A 22,130-nucleotide genomic window follows, 5' to 3' on the forward strand; every position below is an offset into this window, starting at 1 on the left:
AACATCGTGCAGTAATTGTTCCATAATTTAATTACACACAGGGTGAAAGTGTACATTCTTTTGTTTTGTTTTAAGCCTGCTGACTGCTTATTTCTTTAAACTGCTCTTTATTCGTGGTTTATGAGATAAAGAATGATTATTCACACTTTTTTCACAGTATTGCTAATTTTAGAGGTCTTTCTGATATTTCTCTTTCATTTATCTCTCTGCCAAGCTGAAGGTCTCCAAGATATGTATCGCTTTTCCAAACAAAATACTTCTGATTTTGTCTTTGTTACTGCTTTCTAGTTCTTCTATATCCTTCTTGTTGTCCATACTTGAAGTTGTAGGAGGTTCATGGAATTTAGTTGGATTTTAGTAGGAATTTGGTTGATGATGTCTTCTGTTTTATTTTGGATCCATTCCTAATAATTCCTTCCATTGTGATTACCTTTTAGACTGTTGATAAGTATTGGAGAGTTCTACAGTAAAGGGCAAGATACTTTTCTAAGGGACAGACTGTAAGAGATTAGAGGCCGTCACTGAGTTTGAGCCAGAGATAAGGCACGCTGGGTAATGCTTATCTGTAGAAGTTGCTGTCAGAATGTCATGAGGAACTCAAATCTTATTACTCTTGAAGCAGGTTTCCTTAGAACAGATGATATTGCTTGAAAAGAGGAAAGCAAAAGGCATAAATAAAGTCTAGTAAACTAAAGTCCATTCTGCATTTAAAAAAGAGATATAATAGTGCTGGAGGAAAGATTTTGTTGAAAGACATGATCAGTACAGTTAACCTCTTTTTTCCCCCTGGTATTTGTATACTCTTACTTATTGAAATGGTTGTCCAAGGAAACAGTTAGGAAAACTTTTATCTTCCTTATTGGCATATGATATTTTTAATGGAAAACCAGACCTTGTATCTGTTTGCCTTGTTCTTACGCTCTTCCCTAGACTGTGGCTGCTTTTAGAGACATGAATATTGAGGGTATTCTCCTGGGATGTGGGACATGTGGGTTCACTACCCGCTAGGTTGGGTAGAGCCTAGAAACTAAGTTTCTCACTTTCTGGCCATATGCGTTAGTCATTAGTTTATGATATAGCAGTGAGTGCTGTGGCTACTGGTCCATTAGTAGCCCACACTTATGCAGCATCCCAAGTGGATGGAGGCATCTAATGTTTCTTAATGCTTCCATATCTTCTAAGGGTAGGAAGTAACTACCTAACATGAGGGGACGTGATTGCCTACCGTGAGCAAGTACTCTATCAGTATGTTCGAAGAATTGGTTCTCCTTTAGGTTTTTAGAGGTATTTGCCTCTCTATTAACTGCATGGGGAATGTAGACGGTAGTGTTAGGATGACCTGGAGCATTCTGTCTGCTCCAAGTATACAAAATATGGGTGAGTTAGTACTTACCTAGTCCACCTAATTTAGGTGATTAAAATTTTATACTGATAACACAAAAGTCTATTAAAACGTCCAACAGTCTTTTCAGGAAATGCTTAAACATCCTGAAAGTCAGAAGGGCACAGAGGAGGTGTGTGTGCAGGGCACTTAATGAGGATCTGTGTCTCACATTCAGGAAATGGGAGGCCTGAAAGAGGTAGCCATGCATATAGAGCAGTTCAGGATCTATTTTCTTTTAACTGAGTTGTTCTAAATATAGAAGAATTTGCTTCTATTTTAAAAATATTGAAGTATGGGAACACTGGTCTGGTGTCTAATGTCTGTTTTATCATCTTTATACTGAACCCACTGATTGAACCATGTCTCCTGTAGTGTAATGACAAGCTCCCGTCTCACTAGGCTACTACTGTGCAATTTGGGAGATGCAGTCCTGCTGGACAACCTGGCATTTGTGGGAGAGGGAGTGACAGGAATAACAGAAGTTACAATGTTCTGGTAACATTTAGGTTGAAAACTTGGATGATCAGTTCTGATCAACTGGCAGAATCTTTAGTACAGAACTGAAAGCACTATTAAAAAACAGTAGTAAAAAAAAAAGCCATTTTTAGATCCAGCCAGTTCAGTGAGCAACAGAGCTATTACAGTCTGTTTATTTACAGAGTTGGCTGATGTCCCATCTGACACAAAAAGCTTCAATAGCCTTACATAATCCCAAATGGCCTCTTCTCAAAATCTCCATTTCCCACTTTAAATCACTCTGAAGGACCCACAGGATCTCCATCTTTCTCCCTTGTCTACAGCACTGCTTCCTCAACTTAATGTCCTTAAGTCTTTCATACATGTTATTGGGTAGCCCGCTGCTTATTACTGATTTTTCCCATATACTCTACTTGCCTTTTTCCTGATGTTTTTGCTAGTCTGCAGGCTAAAACTTTTTTTAGGGAAACTAGATTTAGTAATTTGCTAACCAGCTAGGTTTTTTTGGATAGTATACTCTCTGTGATTTAGTTTTGTTGTTCTTATAATTGTTGTTTCAGAGCCTTTATGTTAGTACTGCATATATTTCATAAATAATATCTTCAGGAACATGCTCTTTGAGTGGAACAAGAATTAATTTAATCCTTTTGTTAAAGGAATAGCTCATACATCACTCTTTGAACTTTCTTGTTTCTATTCAGGTGTTTCATTTTATAGATACTTATATAACAGTGAGAATCTGTTAAAAATATGTTGAGCATGTTGACTCTGTCTTTTGCTTTCTAGGTTCTTTCTAGGCTTTCATGCCTCAGATTTCTTTGATTCTTACTGTAAATTCTTTCCTCTGTCACAAAGGTGTATTGTACTTTTTTTCCCCCCTCAGCTTCTAATCAGGTGAATTGAAATGAGATCAGATACTAATGTAATATCCAAGAAAAAGAAAATAAATGGAAAGTTAGCAAATTTCATTTTTACCTGAAGTTTTTAACTTTGTTATTTAAGTCAAAGATATTTTCATGTGCAACCTCTCTTGCTTCCTTGTCCCCAGTATATGATAGAACAATCCTTAATTACAGGTTCTGTAATACTTTTTTCCTAGGATGGATGGGTGTTCATCTATTACTACATATTCCATGTCTTGTTTTCTTTTTGTTATTCAGTATATGGTCCCTCATTTACTACTCATTATTCAGTATCAGACCAGAAAGCATATATTTTTTCATAGAAACATAAAATCATTAAGGTTGGAAAAGACCTCTAAGATCATCAAGTCCAACCGTCAACCCAACACCACCATGCCCACTAAACCATGTCCCTAAGCGCCTCATCTACACGTCTTTTAAATACTTCCAGGGATGGGGACTCCACCACTTCCCTGGGCAGCCTGTGCCAATGTTTAAACACTCTCTCAGTAAAGAAATTTTTCCTCATGTCCAATCTAAACCTCCCCTGGCGCAACTTGAGGCCATTTCCTCTCGTCCTATCGCTAGTTACTTGGGAGAAGAGACCGACACCCACCTCACTACAACCTCCTTTCAGGTAGCTGTAGAGAGCGATGAGGTCTCCCCTCAGCCTCCTTTTCTCCAGGCTGAACAACCCCAGTTCCCTCAGCCACTCCTCAGAAGACTTGTTCTCCAGACCCCTCACCAGCCTCGTTGCCCTTCTCTGGACACGCTCCAGCACCTCAACGTCCTTCTTGTAGTGAGGGGCCCAAAACTGAACACAGTATTCAAGGTGTGGCCTCACCAGGGCCGAGTACAGGGGCATGATCACTTCCCTCCTCCTGCTGGCCACACGATTTCTGATACAGGCCAGGATGCCATTGGCCTTCTTGGCCACCGGGGCACACTGCCGGCTCATGTTCAGCCGGCTGTTGACCAGCACCCCCAGGTCCTTTTCCCACAGGCAGCTTTCCAGCCACTCTTCCCCAAGCCTGTAGCGCTGCATGGGGTTGTTGTGGCCCAAGTGCAGGACCCGGCACTTGTCCTTGTTGAACCTCATACAGTTGGCCTCGGCCCATCGATCCAGCCTGTCCAGGTCCCTCTGCAGAACCTTCCGACCCTCGAGCAGATCAACACTCCCGCCCAGCTTGGTGTCGTCTGCAAACTTCCTGAGGGTGCACTCGATCCCCTCATCCAGATCACCGATAAAGATATTGAATAAGACCGGCCCCAGTACTGAGCCCTGGGGAACACCGCTCGTGACCGGCCGCCAACTGGATTGAACTCCATTCACCACAACTCTCTGGGCCCAGCCGTCCAGCCAGTTTTTGACCCAGCGCAGAGTACACCTGTCTAAGCCATGAGCCGCCAGCTTCTCGAGGAGAATGCTGTGGGAGACAGTGTCAAAGGCCTTACTGAAGTCCAGGTGGACCACATCCACAGCCTTTCCCTCATCCACTAGGTGGGTCACCTGGTCATAGAAGGAGATCAGGTTAGTCAAGCAGGACCTGCCTTTCATGAACCCGTGCTGGCTGGGCCTGATCCCCTGGTTGTCCCGCTCATGCCTTGTGAGCGCCCTCAAGATGAACCGCTCCATAATCTTCCCCGGCACCGAGGTCAGGCTGACAGGCCTGTAGTTCCCCGGATCCTCCTTCCGGCCCTTCTTGTAGATGGACGTCACATTGGCAAGCCTCCAGTCGTCCGGGACCTCCCCCGTTAACCAGGACTGCTGATAAATGATGGAGAGTGGCTTGGTGAGCTCCTCCGCCAGCTCCCTCAGCACTCTCGATCTTTTCAAATCTTTTCAAAGATTTTTCTGTAGTTCTTGTTAGTAGAATATGAAGATTTCACAAATATTTATATAATTGTAATATATATGTGAATAAATACATAAATATACAAATATCTAGAATTTCAACTTTTGAAGATAATAGCATTCCCGTTGAACACGTGGGTGGATGAGTTACAGACAGACAAAGAAGTTAAAAAGGAGGGGATCAGTCAATAATGGGTGCTTGGTTTGATATACATGAGGTTTGGGGGGGGGGGGGTTCAGTGTAAATAAATATTTGTATGGATTTTCGTTACCTTCAAATGCTAACTATGGATGCCCAGCATTAAGTTTTCCCTGCCACTGTTTAGAAAATGAAAAAGACCCAGCTAAATAATCTCAACACAATCACATCTCAAAATACGAGGTTTTTTGCCTCAACTAACTGTAAAGCTCTGAGGGATAGAACCTGATCTTACCGCGTTCAGTAGAGCCCCTGTACTCCTGCTTGTAATGGAGATTGAGAAGTGCACATGGAACATATTCTTTTATTCTGAGTGGATGGCAGCATGCCCCAAAATATAAGCAATAAAAGATCTGTTTAAGGAAAAGATGTGCAGGCTTTTAAATACAGACTAAACAGTGTCTTTTCCCCAGCCTTATTTGTGGAACTGATTGAACAGCTTGGCTGAAGTTTTCAGAGGATGTAGTATGAGGCAGAAACAGAAAAATTAAAGTTGCATTTTGAAAAGTTACATTTTTTTAAAGGTGGAAGTATTTGGATATAGGATCTTATAATAGTAGCCATCAAGCACCATGAATAATCCTCAGAATCAGCAGTCCTGGCATGTTATTTCAGCAGATCTGTGATGTAAGTAGTAATGTCTTCTGGAAGTGTATCCATCATTTTATGCACGTGACTTTAACAACAGAAACTCAAATAGTTAAACTGATGATTACAGAGTTTAATGTTTTGCTTACACTTGTATATTATAGACAGTGCACATTTTAATATGACATTTTTAATGAGCATTTTTTGTTCTTGCTTTTAGGAGCCACAAAAATTGTTCCTGTTGAGGCTGCTCCCCAAGAAAGTGAACCCACAACTCCAGAGGCAGCAGTTCAAGACTCATCACAACGAAGAGGATATCAAGAATATGCCATTCAGCAAACCCCATATGAACAGGCAATGAAATCTAGCAGGTAATTTTGAAGTACTTATATTTATGTTCATGCAAAATATGACGAAATGCTTCCCTATCCCTTTTCATGAACCTCAAATATTTTCTGAGCCTTTTAAATAAAGGAACAGCTGAAAATAATCTGTGCATAAGCTGTAGAATTTAAAAAGCCTGTGGAGAATACCTTTTTAAAATAAATTAAGTAAACATTTCTGTCTATTATGATCATCTAGGAAAATTTTGACACATTATGTCACTAAGTTTCAATACTGTAAATATAACTGGTTTGGTTTCTTTTTAGGTTGGGTCCAACTCAGCTGAAGATTTTTACATGTGAATACTGTAACAAGGTGTTCAAATTTAAACACTCCCTCCAGGCACATTTGAGGATTCATACAAATGAAAAACCTTACAAGTGTTCATACTGCAGTTATGCCAGTGCAATCAAAGCCAACCTTAATGTTCATATGCGGAAACATACAGGGGAGAAGTTTAGCTGCGATTATTGTACGTTCACTTGTCTCAGCAAAGGTCATCTCAAAGTCCATATTGAAAGAGTTCATAAGAAAATTAAGCAGCATTGTCGCTTCTGCAAAAAGAAATACTCGGATGTTAAAAATTTGATCAAGCACATCAAGGAAACACATGACCTTCAAGATAAAAAAGTGAAAGATGTTTTTGATGAGCTTCGCTTGATGACACGAGAAGGCAAAAGACAACTTCTTTATGACTGCCATATTTGTGAACGCAAATTCAAAAATGAACTCGATCGAGACCGTCACATGCTTGTTCATGGTGATGAAAGGCCTTTTGCTTGTGAGCTCTGTGGTCATGGAGCCACTAAATACCAAGCCCTTGAGCTTCATGTGCGAAAACACCCATTTGTTTACGTGTGTTCTGTGTGCCTGAAGAAATTTGTCAGTTCTGTAAGACTCCGTGCTCACATCAGAGATGTGCACGCAGATTTGCATGAGACTTCTGTTTTTAACAGTTCTATCAATCAAAGTTTCTGCCTCCTTGAGCCAGGAGGTGATATCCAGCCGGAAGCCCTTGGTGAACAGCTAGCACAAAGTGCAGATGAATTGACTATCATGAGTACTGATGCTATTAACACACCACAACCATCTGCTTGTAAAGGTGAATCAACAGCTGCAGATGTAAACCATAATGGTCAACATAATGGTGACTTAAAAATTGATACAGTCCCTTTGTTAGAATTTGAAAATCCTCCAGTGGAGAATGTAACAGAGACGCTGTGTCAGACAACAGACATAGCAGTCCCAAACATTCAGTCCTGTGTAGCATCAGATTGCTTTCTGCTGAAAAATGGTACTTCTGGTTCTGATGAGTTAAAAGTTTCTCCTGCAAATGAAGAGGAAGTTAATCACTGCAGTTCCATAAATGAGCAGGGTGAAGAAATTCAGCTTTTGCTGTCTGAAGACAAAAGTTTAAATCCGAGTCAGAACAATTCAATAACTGAGAACCTTTCAGTCTCTGAAGAGAGAAATCAATCTTTTCCTTCTAGTGAATCAGAAACAAGCAATCCGCCAATTCAAAATTCAGCAGAAACCACAAACCCTTTGCCAGCACTAGAAGCTAATGCAGCCATCAGTCCACAGGCAGCCTCCTCTAATGCAGTTACATCAGACAGTGGGAGTGGAGCTGTTGCCTTTATGCAGATCTTGGACAGCTTGCAGAAGAGACAAATGAACACAGAGTTGTGTGAGAGGATAAGGAAAGTTTATGGAGACTTGGAATGTGAATATTGTGGTAAGGAGTAATAGAATGATGTTTTTTGTTGGGTTTTTTTTTAATGTTATATAGTGAGCCATCTTTTTCCTGCTCCACTGGTTTAGTTTTTGATATGTTTGTGTGTCTTTGTAGCAGTATTAATTTTGTAGTTCAGTATGGATTCTGGGGTCCAGCGAGATTTACTTTGGGCTGTATAAATAGTGTGAAATGACTCAAATCTCCATTAAAAAAAAACAAAACTAGTGGAATATAGCGTAGCAGTGCTTTGCTAGGCTCAATTTTCTGTTGATGTGAAATTTGATAGAATTAGATTATTTCTGTCCATATGCCCCTCCCCACCTCATAACTTTCACTAGGGCCAAAGACAGCAGATTTAGGCATGTGATCAGCATTAGTCGGTCCATGCTTTAATGCTTAAGCTTCATTATCAGCTTAGTATAAAATTCGGAGTCTTTTTCATATAGTGTGGAAGGATGTATGATAATACCTATTCTGTACAATAGATACATATACTGGCATATTTTTTTTTACTTGTTTTGAACCAGTTTTTTGAGATGAAAATTTTCATTGCATAGTATAAGATCAAGACTGTTCTGACTGTATTTGGTTTTCTGAGTTTATGAAAGTGGGAAGAATACACCGTTCCCATTTATTCTAACTGAAAATGTTTGTGTTTGCATAGCTGGAAAGGAAACAATTTGGGATTTATTTTGTAGCCTTCATTCTTGAGAAGGGAAAGGAATCAAAGTTTGAAAAAATAAAAAAGTTTTTCAAACACCATAACATTGTATGTTAGATGAATCGCTGTGCACCTTTTCTTTTTTGTGCCATTATGTCAGAAAAGCTTTTAGGAAGGAATAACACAAAAGGAAGTAAAAAAGATTTTGACAATCTCTTTTAGTGTACAGTTACATTCAGATTCTTTCTATAGGAGAACAGCTTTAAAGGACTTCATTAGGAAAAAGATCATTGATACGTATTAAAGTTGCTCTTGTTAGTCTGTTTCAGGACATATGACATAATCTTTTTAGACAAAAGTGGTTTTGTAAACATACTTTCAGTAGTGAAGGGTCTTTAGGACAAGTTTTCATTAAAGACAAAAGGGACAGGGTTCAAACTGTGTTTTGCCCAAAAAGAAAACTAAGTACATGTTGGAATTTTCACTAACAATTGTTTAGAAATTACTTTCTTCGTGTCTAATTTTATTTTCAGGCAAGTTGTTTTGGTACCAAGTGCATTATGACATGCATGTTCGTACGCACACTCGAGAACATTTATATTACTGCTCCCAGTGCAGTTACTCTTCCATCACCAAAAACTGCCTTAAGCGTCACGTCATTCAGAAACACAGTAATATTTTGCTGAAATGTCCCACAGAACATTGTGACTACTCTACTCCAGATAAATACAAGCTCCAGGCACATCTTAAAGTTCACACAGAGCTGGTAAGTAACAAGCAAAACAGTATGTTTGTCTAAATTCAGTGTCATCATCATAATGTTTGGAATTGTGTGGCAATATTTGAAGACATAGGTAAGAGTTCTTACCTGAGCGCTCTCTGCATACTTCTGTACCGGGAATGCATGAATTACAGCAACTAGATATTTGGTCCCTCTCATAGTAGTTTCCAGTAGAGTATGTCTCTGTCCATTTTCTCCCTTCGGTTTTCCCAGTATTCTCAGATTCTTTGGATCCTGAGGGAGTAAAATGAGGTCTGGTACTATTGTTACTTTACTTCATTCCTTGGAATTCAATTCCCTTCCTTCATATATAGATGATTGTGAAAAAATGGAAATATGTTCCTCTCTTAATTACTATAGACAGAAGAAGTTTAAGTTGTTGAAAAGAATTTTTTTTTTTCCAAATAGCTCCAACTAGTTGCAGCCAATCTCTTTGAACATCTATCATTTTCTGTTGTGGTTACAAAGATGAAGAGATCATGTTTTAAAGGCTCCTATCTTATTCAGTAAGCCTTCCAGCTCTGAATTCCATTGTGTGAAAAACAGGTCTGGTCTACTTCTCCAACGTGCCCTGTTACATGTTTTCTTTGCGACTATGCAGGGGGCTGCATGCCAGACTGGAAGCCCTCTTTGTGCAAGACACTGCTCTGTGATCTTGCTCTGATCCAACATTATCACGTGAATAATCTTTGGAGGAAAAATGTTTTCTACATCAACCCCCACTTGCATTTGTTTCAAAAGTATGTTTTAAAAAATATATTACGGTATTCGAATAAAAAATATTTTAAAACTAAGGAATGAGATTAATCATTGTTGATTAAGATGCTTTTTTAGAAGTGAAACTATTTACATGCTTTTCTTGGAAGATTAAGAAAAAACAATTATTTTGTTTACATTAGTGTTGCCTTCTTTTCCTACCACGTGGCAGGATCCTTTCTGCTTGCAAGGTATAGTTGATCTGGGACATTCTAGACTTGTGTATACCCAGAGAGGTTATAATGTGCATACACTCACATAGTGTATGAACACAGGTAGGTTCCTTCCTGTTCCAAACTGACCTCTAGAAAAGGATATTTGGTAAGTGTCTGCTCTCCCGGAATAATGAATTTAGTCCACTTTTGACTGTAGTCTTGCCTGAAGGCCATACGGAGTGCTTAGGTGGAACATATGACTTCATACAATTTTATATGAAGATACTGGTATTGAATAAAGTACAGTTTAGGGTTTCATAAAATGTTTGACAAGCATGCTATTTGTAATTAAACTTTCTTGACTGATAATGCCAGAAAATTGGTGTGAACTACAGCCTTGCAATTTGGGGTTTTAATAATTTATGCAGTAAAATATTTCCAAAAGGTGATTTACCCTTCTCCTGAATTTATTTTTATTCTTATTCCAGCAGAGGAGAAAATACCAGTTGTTCAATTGCAACACTCACTCTTCTATCCTTTAAGAACAAGGAAATACTCACACAGATGGGGCTTTCTTCCTTCTTTCTACAACATTATGGTTTTCGCTGGCATTGTCTTGTAAATAAATCTTACGCACCCTTGATAGAATGCACCACATATGACACATTCCTCCTAATCACATGAGAAAGCAACATCACAACTCACTTAGTCCTGTGATAAATATTGTTGTTACACTTCCTTTTACTAGAGAAATGTGATGCTTGAATTAAGGATTTATGTTAATTTTTCCCCAGATGTGGACAGTTTCTGCATAGGTACTTAAACAAGCGGTTACCATACAGTGCCTAGTGGTTTCAGGTCATCTTCTGCAGTCAGCAGGTGGGCTCTTGGCCGATATTTCCAACAGCTGAAGTTACCTTAAAGGTGTTTGTAACTGAACAGAACACTTTACCTCCTACTCTTGTTAAGTACTAGTCTTCTGTAACTGCAGGACAGCTTTAAAAAAACAAAACAGGTGACACAAAAGGGAACATTTTTTCCCCCAATTCTGTAGTATTTTAAACAGAATCTGAATTTGTTATGAAATGTGCAGAAAGTTCACATAATAGATATTCTTTAAGGCTGCTTTTGAATTTATTATGTTTATGATGTCCTGATGGCAAAAATGTGTGTAAATGATATCTGAAACTACTTAAGAAAAAAGAGCCTGAAATTAGATATCCTATATCCTTACGTAAGTACCTGTTTTTCAAGTATGATGAATGTCCAACAGCTCCCACCAGGAGGATCATTTTCATGATACTAAATAGAACCGAGAAAATGCATTTCATAATTAAAAACAGTGTGACAGTGAGATCTTTCAGAAGTATGCTTCTGATGCTTACTGTCAAATATATCTGAGTATATAAATGGATTGAAAAATTCATGTATTAGAATTCACTTAGTAACTAAACTTGGCAGTTCTCATATTGGCCTTTGTGCCCACTGCTTGGTGTATTTACTTAATGCATACCTCACTGAACAGGACCACTCATTCCAAAATATAGTATTTTAACAAACTATGCACAGTTAAATGTAGAAAGCTACTTTAATGTTAATTTTAGTTTGCAAAATCAATTCTTAATAAATATTAAAATTAAAGCTTCCCTGGAGATAGAAGATATCAAAATCTCAGTTCAGTTTCTTGTATGAATGCTTATCTTTTGTTACCTTGTTGCTGGCTGCTTTTCAACTGGATCCCTGTCTTATTTGGTGAACAGGATAAATGATGTCTATTAAAAAGCAGCTTACTGTTCATCCCTGTCACTCAGTATATAGCCACCCATTTTATTCTCTATGCACCATCCAAGTCTTGCACTGAATTTGGGATTGTTTATTCCCTGGGGGATGATGATGGTGACTTTGTATGTGCTGCCTGTTGCCTCAGTATTGGCTACACCTCATTGTTACGGGGAAGATTTTTACTTTTGAAGTCTGGGAATTGAGACTCGACTTCATTTAAAACCAAAATTTTGCATATATTCTCTGATTTGCAGTACCTGTCTGTTACCTCTAAGGCTTGTGTAGTGGTTTTTGACAATTCTTGGCATTTATGGAACTCTTTAGAAGTTCAAACCATGACATGTGTGATGAATCCCTTCAATGTCATAGTACCTAGGAAAGGGATGGGCAGTTTATGATGACTTTAGAATAATTTACAGTTATGAATGAGCTAGTGGTAATAGTAGGGACAGGTTGTGGAACTGAACAATGCTGATGTAGGTACCAGAGTTTGTTTACAACCTCCAGTGGGTTTTGCAGTACTCGGTATGCTGAGCAGATAAACATCACAGAGAGGTTTGTCTCTGAAATTATTTTAAATCTATATATGTAATTGATACTGCAAGGTAAGCACCTCTATAAAACTGGAGTTCAGACCCAGAACCACCACTTGCTCTTACATCTGCTTTCACGTACATTTTGGGATGTAAATGATTCTTGTCTTTGGAAGGATGCTTAGAAATTTCATTATGCTGCTGACCTTTCGTGTAATAGCGTAGTTAGAGCTTTCTGTAGGAAGTGAGATACTTGAGCTCTGATTGCTTATTTCCCCTTCCTGAGGAGTGCTCATTTTCAGACCGTCACTGGGCTGGCTGTGATACCTTTGCCTCTGGAGCAGTGCCAGTATGTAGTCAAGAATGCAAGGTACTGGAAAGGGAGGGAATTAACCAAAAAATCTATGATCTGATGATCGGGCACTCAATTGGAAAATGGCTTTTGCTCTTGGTCCTTGCTTCCATAATGAATGTCAGCTACCCATTCATTTTTACTAGTGGTTATTTCACGAAAAAATGCTTAAGCAGTACTGTATGCAGGTGCTTGTCATTTTGTGAGCTGTTTGGTCTCAGGTCACAAACTGGTAGCGTCCAGGACCCTTATTCTCCTGTTACCTCCGAATTTCTCTTCCACAGCGCAGGGGTCTGTCTCTTTTTGATCCAGTAATCTTCCTTCCACGCTCTTCAAGAAGTTTTCTGTCCCCCTGAAATAACTAGTGAAATATCTGTTTTGTAGCTTCAGCTCGCCTTTTACAGTTATCTCTTGGTAGTTTGGTAGGTGCATATCTCCCACCAGGTAATATATTATCTGGTTATCTGCCTAGTTGTCAGGACTAACTAGACTTCACTCCATCTGTTGGTTTGATAATCCATTCATATGTTAATCTGGTCAGTGCAGAGGTGACTAGATGACCCACTCATTTGATTGAGCATCCAGTCTGTTGTGTCATCAGGTGCTTCTGGAAATAACAACCTCTTCAATTTATATAATAAGCAGCAAAGATTATTTTAACTTGGGTAATTTACCAATTAATGGAGAAAAGTCCTACATTTTTATGCGGAGTTAGATGTGTTTGTAAAAACATTAAAATTACAATTACACTAAAATTGCATATAGGAAGAAATTGCATCAAAACTCTCCAGTTCAACTTGTTTGATGGTGTTAAATCTTTTATAACATCAGTGACACTGATAAAAGCCAGAGTAGTCTGTAAGTTTTTAAATCAAAGTAGTAGAATAATACTTTATTGGTAATACACAAAATGCTGAATATTTATGAAGTAGTTCGAAATAAGTAACGGCATCTGTCATTGTTAAGTTTTCTGCTCAATTTCAGGCCATTAAGTAGTAGTATAAATACACGTACTGGTGGATGTCTTCAGAATAATGAGATCTCATCCTTAGGTTTCAGAAGAGTGGACTTGTGAAGAAACTGAAAAAACCCTGAATATTACTGCTTATATCAAATATGTTTTCTTCTGTTATGTGACTTGATCTTTCAACTCTTGATTCTCCAAAGAGTCAGTCAGAAGATAATGCTTACATTTATTGTGCATATTCTCATGTGCTGTAACTTGGAACCCTTCATTTATGAGGATTAATGATGTGCTTAGAATACTTTCATATTTCTCCTTCACTTACTTCACTATAAATATCTTCATTTTGTCCTTAAAAACTGAACCTTCAATTATAACTTTGTTGAGAACCATGTATTACTGAATGACTATAGTGATTACACCAGTAGACTGATAATGCAATCTCTTTCTTTCTTTCTTTCTTGCTTGCTTGCTTAAGGATAAAAAGAGTTATTCCTGTCCTGTGTGTGAGAAGTCATTTTCTGAAGATCGACTTATAAAATCTCACATCAAGACAAATCACCCTGGTAAGAAGAAATCAAGGAAAATGTCTCAGTCTATTGCAATAAATGGATAAAGGTTTAGAGTGAGCAGTGTAATGTGATTACATTCCAAAGAAAGAGAAGAGTCTATGACTAATTTAACTGGTTTAGAGTAAGAATTGTATTGGGTTTGCAGATGTTAAAATTTAGAGTGAAAGAAGTTATTGTTCCAGCTTGTGTGTTGTGGAGTTTATCAGGTAATTGTGCTAAGAAATCTGTCTTCATCTGGCAAAGAACTCATTTCCAAAAGAGGACCTAGGTGAATTCAAATTAAGCATTGGGAAGTTTGGAATATAGACATATAGACATCCTGTAACAACCTATGAGACATAAATTTCCCATTGGCCATACATAAACTGACAGAAATGTGTTTATTGCACATTATTTTGTCTGTAGGTAATTGACGTGAATGCAGAGGTCCGTGAGCTTACTCTACGCGTGCTCAGTTACTGTGTGGCTGGGCTTTACCTCCAGGGCCAACTGAATTCTGCAGCAGGGCTCTTACTAGAACCAGCTGTGATGTAGTATGGCCAGTATTAAGCTGGAGCTGACCAGCCTGGCTGGATCCAAGCTAACCACTGCAGTCCATTCAAACTCTGTTTATACCATGCATTCTAGGGCCTTGATATATCAGTGCAAGCACACCATAAAATGAATGCGGTAAGTCAATGTGCTGTGCCTGAGTAAACAATCCTTTCTCAGATCTTGGGAATTCAGTGACAAAGTGCTCAAGTGACTGGTGCAGGGACTGACTTAAATCTGATTGATGTGAACTCAGCAGAGACGCATTGGTGTGTCTGTACTTTCCTCCTCAGTATCTGTGTTATGTTGGATAGAAAGGCCCACTGCTACTATGGATGAAGGAGAATTGACTGCATTGGCCAATATAATTTAATTAACTCATTTACAGTGTTACTTATCACCTGACATAATTTGATATTAAGAAAGAAAATACTGGCCATGCTTAAACTGAGTTTGGGGAAGAAAAAATCCAATTAAAATTATGTAACTTTTCTTGTCTTTGTCAGAAATAAAACGTAATAGGTAAAGCAGTAGTTTCTTATCTTCCTACTGCCACTAGATAGTGCTAGACCCGTGTTTTAAACAATTTCCTTCACTTGAATTTCAGACTAACTCACACTTTAGCTCTTCAGTTACCAAACCTCTTTATTTGCAGACCACTCCACAACAGTGTGGTTGGAGGGCTTGTCATACATCAGGGGACATGTCTGATGCAGCAAATTGAGATGAGGAAAGGCTTCTGTGCTATACTGTAGTCAGGAGGTATGTCACCCAGTAAGCATAGAAATTGAATCTCAAGAGCTGTGCCTATAAAGCCTTTGTGCTGTCTGAGCCAGGGAGTATAGGAGGCCTCCCTAAATAATGTGATCTGTGAACTAGCAGTACATGATGTACTGTGCCTTTACAGGTTGCCGTTGGTCTGCACTGGTCCATTGACTGCTGAATTATTAGTGTATGCTGTGTCTGGGATCCAGAAACACCAGTTAACTGTGGAGCCCTGACGTGCTAAACTCATGCATTTAAAATACTTTTTAACAATTCATTTGGTATCTGTATCCCTCTAAAAGTATAGTGTAAATTTGTTGATCCAGGAAAGTGGTTCTTTTAAACTCTGGGTTATAATAGAGGTAAGGTTAAAAAAGAAAATCTGCACAGCCTATTATTTTGTGTCTTCATTTTTAATTCATATATCACAGGCAAATAGAACTTAGAAGCAAAATACCAGATTTATTAGATATATCTCCATGGTACTAAAGAAATACTACACATAAGATATGCCTATGCAGTAGTTATGCAACAACACTGTTTAAATACACGGGGGAGAATTAATGCACAAATCTTTTTCCTCTGCATGCTGTCCTTGTAATCAGGAGGAAATCCTTTATTCGTACAACATACTTAATTACAAGCCAAATAAATATGAGGGGTCTGATGGTATAAGCTATCAAGTATTGCAGTGGAATGAGTGCAATTGTTTTTAAAAATGTAAATGGAAAAGAATAAAGATGAAAGGAAAAATGGATCCTGTTAAAAGGAATTGAATTTTAAAACGACATATCAAAAATTAATTTAAATTGAAACCCTTTCATATTTATCATTAAAAGGCTATTTCTGGAGCTCCCCTCTCCTTCCTTTCTTAATATCATTCAGCATGACCCCTCTCTTGTCTCTTCTATTTCATCAAGTAGAAAGTATGAAATAAAACAGTACTCTTTCCTCTTTTAGGTTTGCAGAGAATAGGAGTTGAATTCTGGTCCCGTGAAGGCAGTGGGACAAAAATCTCCGTAGACTTTGGTAGAGCAGTATTTCAAACCAAAGAGATAAGAGAGCTTGGCTTTATTGCCAAATGATTTGGGTTCTCAGCAGTGAAGGAGGAGTCTTGGATACTGGTCCTAGCTCTCAGAATTATCTACCTTTTCATCCACTGTCTGATTTTAATATGATATTTGTTAATATTCAACAATATTGACATGAGAGGCATCAGCTTTCATAGATCCCTACTGAGCAGACATACTAGCCTGCGGTCATGAGTGAAGGATCTAAGCCATAGAAGGCAGATGAGAGTTCAGACTTGTGTCTGTATTTTTCTTTTTTGGGTACTTTAGAACATATCTCTGCTCAGTTCATGGGCTCCTATATCTCCCTTTTGAGGTTGTTTTCCTTGTGCATATGAGTTCAGGCAGGATTTTTGATTGCATTCTGGGACCAATCATCAGGAGACTAGGTATGACAGTTCATATTTGGTAAATATCTAAGTTTAGACTGTAACTTTCAAATTTTGTAAGATTTTTGGCATAATAAGTAATCAGCTTTCATGTCTTAATGTTTAGATTGCATGAGTGCTGTACTTTTATTGAGTCATGATATTTAGCATTTTATTTATCTGAAATTCATTGAGTAACTGGATTTATTTTTTAAAAGCATTTGGATGTTTTCATTTTGTGTGTTTGGGACATTTTAATTTAAACTTCGTTATTTTGAGCTTTTTCACTGTGACAACCAAAACATTAGATCGTATGAAGGAAGAACTTAGAGAGCTGAGTGTGTTTAGCCTGAATGAGCGAAGGCTGGGAGAGGAATCTTAGTTGCTGTCTTCAGCTATCCAATAGGAGATTAAAAAGAAGACAGAGCCAGTATCTTCTTGGAACAGTGAAGGGACATGAGTTGAAGCAAGGAAATTCTGATTAGAAATTGGGAAAATAATTTTTACTGTAAAGATGGTCAAACACTGGAATGGGCCAAGAGGGGCTGTAGAATTTCCATCCTTGGATATATTCAGAACAGGACTGGATATGACCATGAGCAACTTGATGTAACTTCGAAGTTGGAACTCCAAAGTTGGCCCTGCTTGGAGCAGGTGACCTTAGAGGTCCCTTCCAATCACATTTATTCTGTGAGTGTGTTTTTTCCTTTAAAGTTTCTGGTTATCAGGCATTCTGATCATTATAGCTGTGGCTGAAGTGATTGTCTTCAGATCCTTCACATCTGGAAATCTGGGGTGAAATCGTGAATAAAGTCTTTTGAAAATATTGAAGAAAAAAGTGCCAAATTAGCTTATTGGGAAAGTTCATAGTTGGAACATGATTTCTAAGCCAGTGACACACCCAAGACTTTTTTATATTTAAAATATTTTTTTTTTAACCAGGCAGTGGGGACACTGAGTACACAAATCAGGAGAGAAAGGACAGAACATCCTAGAAGCCCTAAAGGAAGAAAGGTCCTTATGTTCTTTGCTCAGGTCTTATCTGAGTGGCAGTAGGGGAAGTAGAGCTTTTAAAAAGTTGGAGTGAATCAGGATCTAGCTCTTCAATATTACTTATAGAACAAATTCCCTCATGTCCTTCTGGTTTTTATTACCTTTTACATTTCTCTCAGAGGTTTCAATGACTACTATTTCTGAGATTCTTGGCAGAAGAGTTCAGCTGAAAGGACTTATTGGAAAACGAGCTGTGAAATGTCCCTACTGTGATTTTTATTTTATGAAGAACGGATCAGACCTTCAACGTCATATTTGGGCTCATGAAGGTAAAACTCTGGTTTTAAGCTTTTGGGCATATAATCAGTCTCATTCCACACAAGCTTTGCTGACATAAAAAGGAATTCAAATTTATTGCTATACCTGAATCAAAAGCTTAAAGCTACAGTAGAGGTTAAATAATTAGTTTAATAGATTCCGGATCACATATGGAACTGCACGCTCATAAAATGAATAGACAGCTTAAATGTTTTATAAAATTAATAAGTTTCTGATTCATTTTTTTCCAAAACTCATTCATAAACATCTATAAAATATTCTATAATAAATGTGAGTAAGGAGAAGTGAACTAAATACATGCTCAGTCTCTTAAAACAAGTAATTTTCTGCATCTTCTCATGAATAACTGCTGCTCCTTTCACATTTGTCCAAAAATACTTGGTCTGGAAACCTATTAGTAAAACAATTGAAATCCAGTTGCTTTGATGTATACATATAAATTCTGTGTGTATTTTAATTAAATCACACTGAGCATGGCAGCTAGCTGACACGGACATAAACAGTGATGAAAAACCCATAAGATAATGCTGATCATATCTATGACTTCTTAGGGAGAAATACCAGTGATATGGCAACACACAGGTTAAAAATCCCTTGAACTTAAAATCTATGCCCAGTAAAATCTTGTGTCTACCCAGTCTGTCTATTTTTATAACAGGTGGAAGACCACTCGTATGCTCTTTAGTCAGTTAATAATCTATGGAACAGATTGCCTATGGCATTTGAGCATTATTTTGGATTCTTTAGCCATCCCTCTGCATGAAAGGGGATAATGGGATATGGTACTCTCAAACTGATATTTTGGTTCCAAAGTGTTTGTTCCCATGCAGATAGTTCAGACATTTATACTAGTACTGCATATTTGAATGCTTTAACTATGAGCTTACCTGCCTGTGTACTATAGTAGTGGTCCTCTCCAGTAGCCTTTACTCCATTAAGGAGTTTAGGTAATGCAAAATTGTAGGCTTAGAGCAATTACTTGTGTATTCCATAGATACAGTTTGTTTATTCTGCCAAGAAAGCTTGGAACCCATCTCATCTAACTAGCAGAAGAAAGAGGTGAATAGAAATTTATTCCCAAATCAAAGTGTGCAATCAAGTCTGCTTAAAGTAGGCTATAATTCCTCATGCTTGTAAATCTAGTTTTAAGGTCATGAATATCAATCTAAACCTGCCAGAGCCTCATGAAACTGTTGAACTACTCTGCCAGTTCAGATTTATTCAACTTTTCTTTGAAGGATTTACTTTGTTCTTGTAGACCTTCTGCTAGATGACATACTGTGCGTCTCTCTATTACATGCTTTGGACTGTTTGAGAGAGGTGAAATTGTAAGTGCTTGCATCTTACCGAGGGGGGGGGGGGAAGCTACTACTGCGTGAGCCATTAGCAAATCTCATACTAACAATAAAACACAGCTTTGCACATTTAACTTCCGCTTACATATTAAGTACCTAATGAACCAGTCCTCCTTAAAACAGGTTTCTTCATTCTTTATTGTAGTAAATAGACACTGATAGTTATCTGAAGACTTTTAGAGGGAGATTTGGTATGTACCAGCTAGACATCAACTTAGGCAGTCTGGATTCTACTTTTAAATGAAGGATGGACACACCAAGACCGAAATATTAGTATTTGCTTTGTTAAACTCAGTACTGGGCTTCAATAGGGAAGTATTTAATTCTAAAAGAACCCCTCCTTTCTCTTAGTAAGTTAAATGATGCTGTCAAGAGCTCAGTATCATTTACACAGAAGCTATAGATGAAATTTCTTAAATGTAGATTTCCAAATTTTAAAATGTTGACCTTGTTGTCCATGTTGCTCACATGATCTTAAATTTCTTTCAAGCAAATGTCCACTCTCTCATCAAAAGGTACAGCTTGTTTGTTTCAGAGTATATTTTTTTATTTTTAGGTGTCAAACCCTTCAAATGTTCTCTCTGTGAGTATGCCACCCGCAGCAAGAGTAACCTGAAAGCCCATATGAATCGTCACAGCACTGAGAAAATGCACCTTTGTGATATGTGTGGGAAAAAGTTCAAATCAAAAGGCACTTTGAAGAGCCATAAACTCCTCCATACTGCTGATGGTAAGTGCATGTTTATTAAATCCAAGTTTATTTTAGGGCAGTAAATACTGGCTGTACAGTCCGTGAAAGACACGGACCTGTTGGAGCGGGTCCAGAAGAGGGCCACAAAAATGATCAGGGGGATGGAACACCTCTCCTGTGAAGAAAGGCTGAGAGAGCTGGGGTTGTTCAGCCTGGAGAAGAGAAGGCTTTGGGGAGACCTTATTGCAGCCTATCAGTACTTCAAGGGGGTTACTAAAAAAGATGGTAGCAGACTTTTTAGCAGGGCCTTGTTGTGACAGGACAAGGGGGAATGGCTTTAAACTAAAGGGGGGTAGATTGAGACTAGCTATAAGGAAGAAATTTTTTACGCTGAGGGTGGTGAAGCACTGGCACAGGTTGCCCCGAGAGGTGGTGGAAGCCCCATCCCTGGAAACATTCCAGGTCAGGTTGGACGGGGCTCTGAGCAACCTGATCTAGTTGAAGATGTCGCTGGCCACGGCAGGGGGGTTGAACTAGATGGCCTTTAGAGGTCCCTTCCAACCCAAACTATTCTATGATTCTATACTATAGGGCTTTATTAACAAGCATTTTTCAGTTGAACACTGAGTGCTATTTACAAATTTTGTTTATTCCCAGGAGACATTGTTTGTGAAATAATTCAAAACTTTGCAAAATTAATTTCTGTGAAAGACAGCTGTCTCTGGAATACTTGATTTTTCTGAAATTTTGTGTTGGCTTTATATCCCTACAGAGAATTGTTGATCTCAATAGAAATTTGAAAATACAAATAGTTCCATGATTAAGTCTCTTACTGCTTTCTTCTGTGAGAATATTGTTAGGAGTTGCTGAATCCCGTAGCCCAATAGAGGCAAGGCTACTGCAGCTCTGTGTCCCCAGGTCTAGTCAGCCAGTGGCGAGCCTGAGCCTGTATTCTCTATAGGCACACATGCAGCACATGCATTTGCTCCGTAATTTTAATATTTCTGTGATGATAACAGAAAAAAGTGAGATACAAATTGAGAAAAATACCATCTTTTATATCAAAATTTGGGACACAACAATACTTTATTCCTCTGTGATTATCAAATTGAAGTAAATAATTTAGCAGGATAAGTTGTACAGACCTTCATTATGACTTAGTACCGTGATCTTTGTTACTCATGCAACCTTGTGAAACCTCATTCTACTCTGTATTGACCATTTCATTTAAAGTCTTTTAAAAAAAAATTTGCATATTCATTAGCATTGTCCTTTCACAGAAAGCACACAATGCTCTGTTACATCTTTAGAATATATGTGAAGTTTTTGTATCAGAGATATTTATTTATTTATTATGTTTATGTAAAGAGGTGATCCCTTTTACATTCGCATGATACATATTACAGGAAGCATATAGTTACTATAGTATTGCCAAAGTTGCTGTAGTATTACCATGAGTTAGTAAATCACTCGTTACTCAAAAAGTACTTGCCAATATTTTGAAATAACTTGGTCAGTAACAAGCAGGTGTTGCACATAGGTCTAAACTTCATATACAAGAATCAAGGTTTTACTTGCCAAATGCAATCCTCAGCTGATTCCTGGCTGGGAGAAGGAGGCAGGTTGTATTTGAATTAAAAGGAAATTTGGAGCACGATCAGACTATAAAGAAAAAGAAGGTCTCTTTGTATGGTGCTGTAAAAAAATCTCTGCATGGGGTTTCATTTCAAAACCTTTCTGTTTTGTTTTCACCATCTGGCATGTCCAAATAGTGAAATTCAGCAATGAAAGTTGAATTTGTTTTTACCTGTGAGTTAGTTCTATTTCTTGAACAAAATATGTGTGTGTGTAAGTAATCATTGCAATTCAGCTGAGGCTGCTTTGGAATTTGGCACGGTTAAGAATAGCACTATAGTCATGCAGGAGCTAGCCTTGTCT

The 22,130-nt window shown here is 38.1% G+C and overlaps 1 protein-coding gene across 2 annotated transcripts in view; it reads left to right on the top strand.

The window, feature by feature from the left end:
• The window catches only part of ZFAT (zinc finger and AT-hook domain containing), a 125,575-nt gene that overhangs the window by 65,708 nt on the left and 37,737 nt on the right, over positions 1-22,130 (top strand). For both annotated transcript variants that reach the window (XM_076329056.1, XM_076329054.1), the window contains 6 exons: positions 5,626-5,776; positions 6,056-7,524; positions 8,719-8,951; positions 13,987-14,074; positions 17,987-18,136; positions 20,058-20,231. In XM_076329056.1, coding sequence (XP_076185171.1) covers positions 5,626-5,776; positions 6,056-7,524; positions 8,719-8,951; positions 13,987-14,074; positions 17,987-18,136; positions 20,058-20,231 — 2,265 coding nt within the window. The remainder of the gene's footprint in view (positions 1-5,625; positions 5,777-6,055; positions 7,525-8,718; positions 8,952-13,986; positions 14,075-17,986; positions 18,137-20,057; positions 20,232-22,130) is intronic.

Source organism: Aptenodytes patagonicus, chromosome 2, assembly GCF_965638725.1.
Source record: "Aptenodytes patagonicus chromosome 2, bAptPat1.pri.cur, whole genome shotgun sequence".
In the NCBI taxonomy this organism is placed as follows: domain Eukaryota; kingdom Metazoa; phylum Chordata; class Aves; order Sphenisciformes; family Spheniscidae; genus Aptenodytes; species Aptenodytes patagonicus.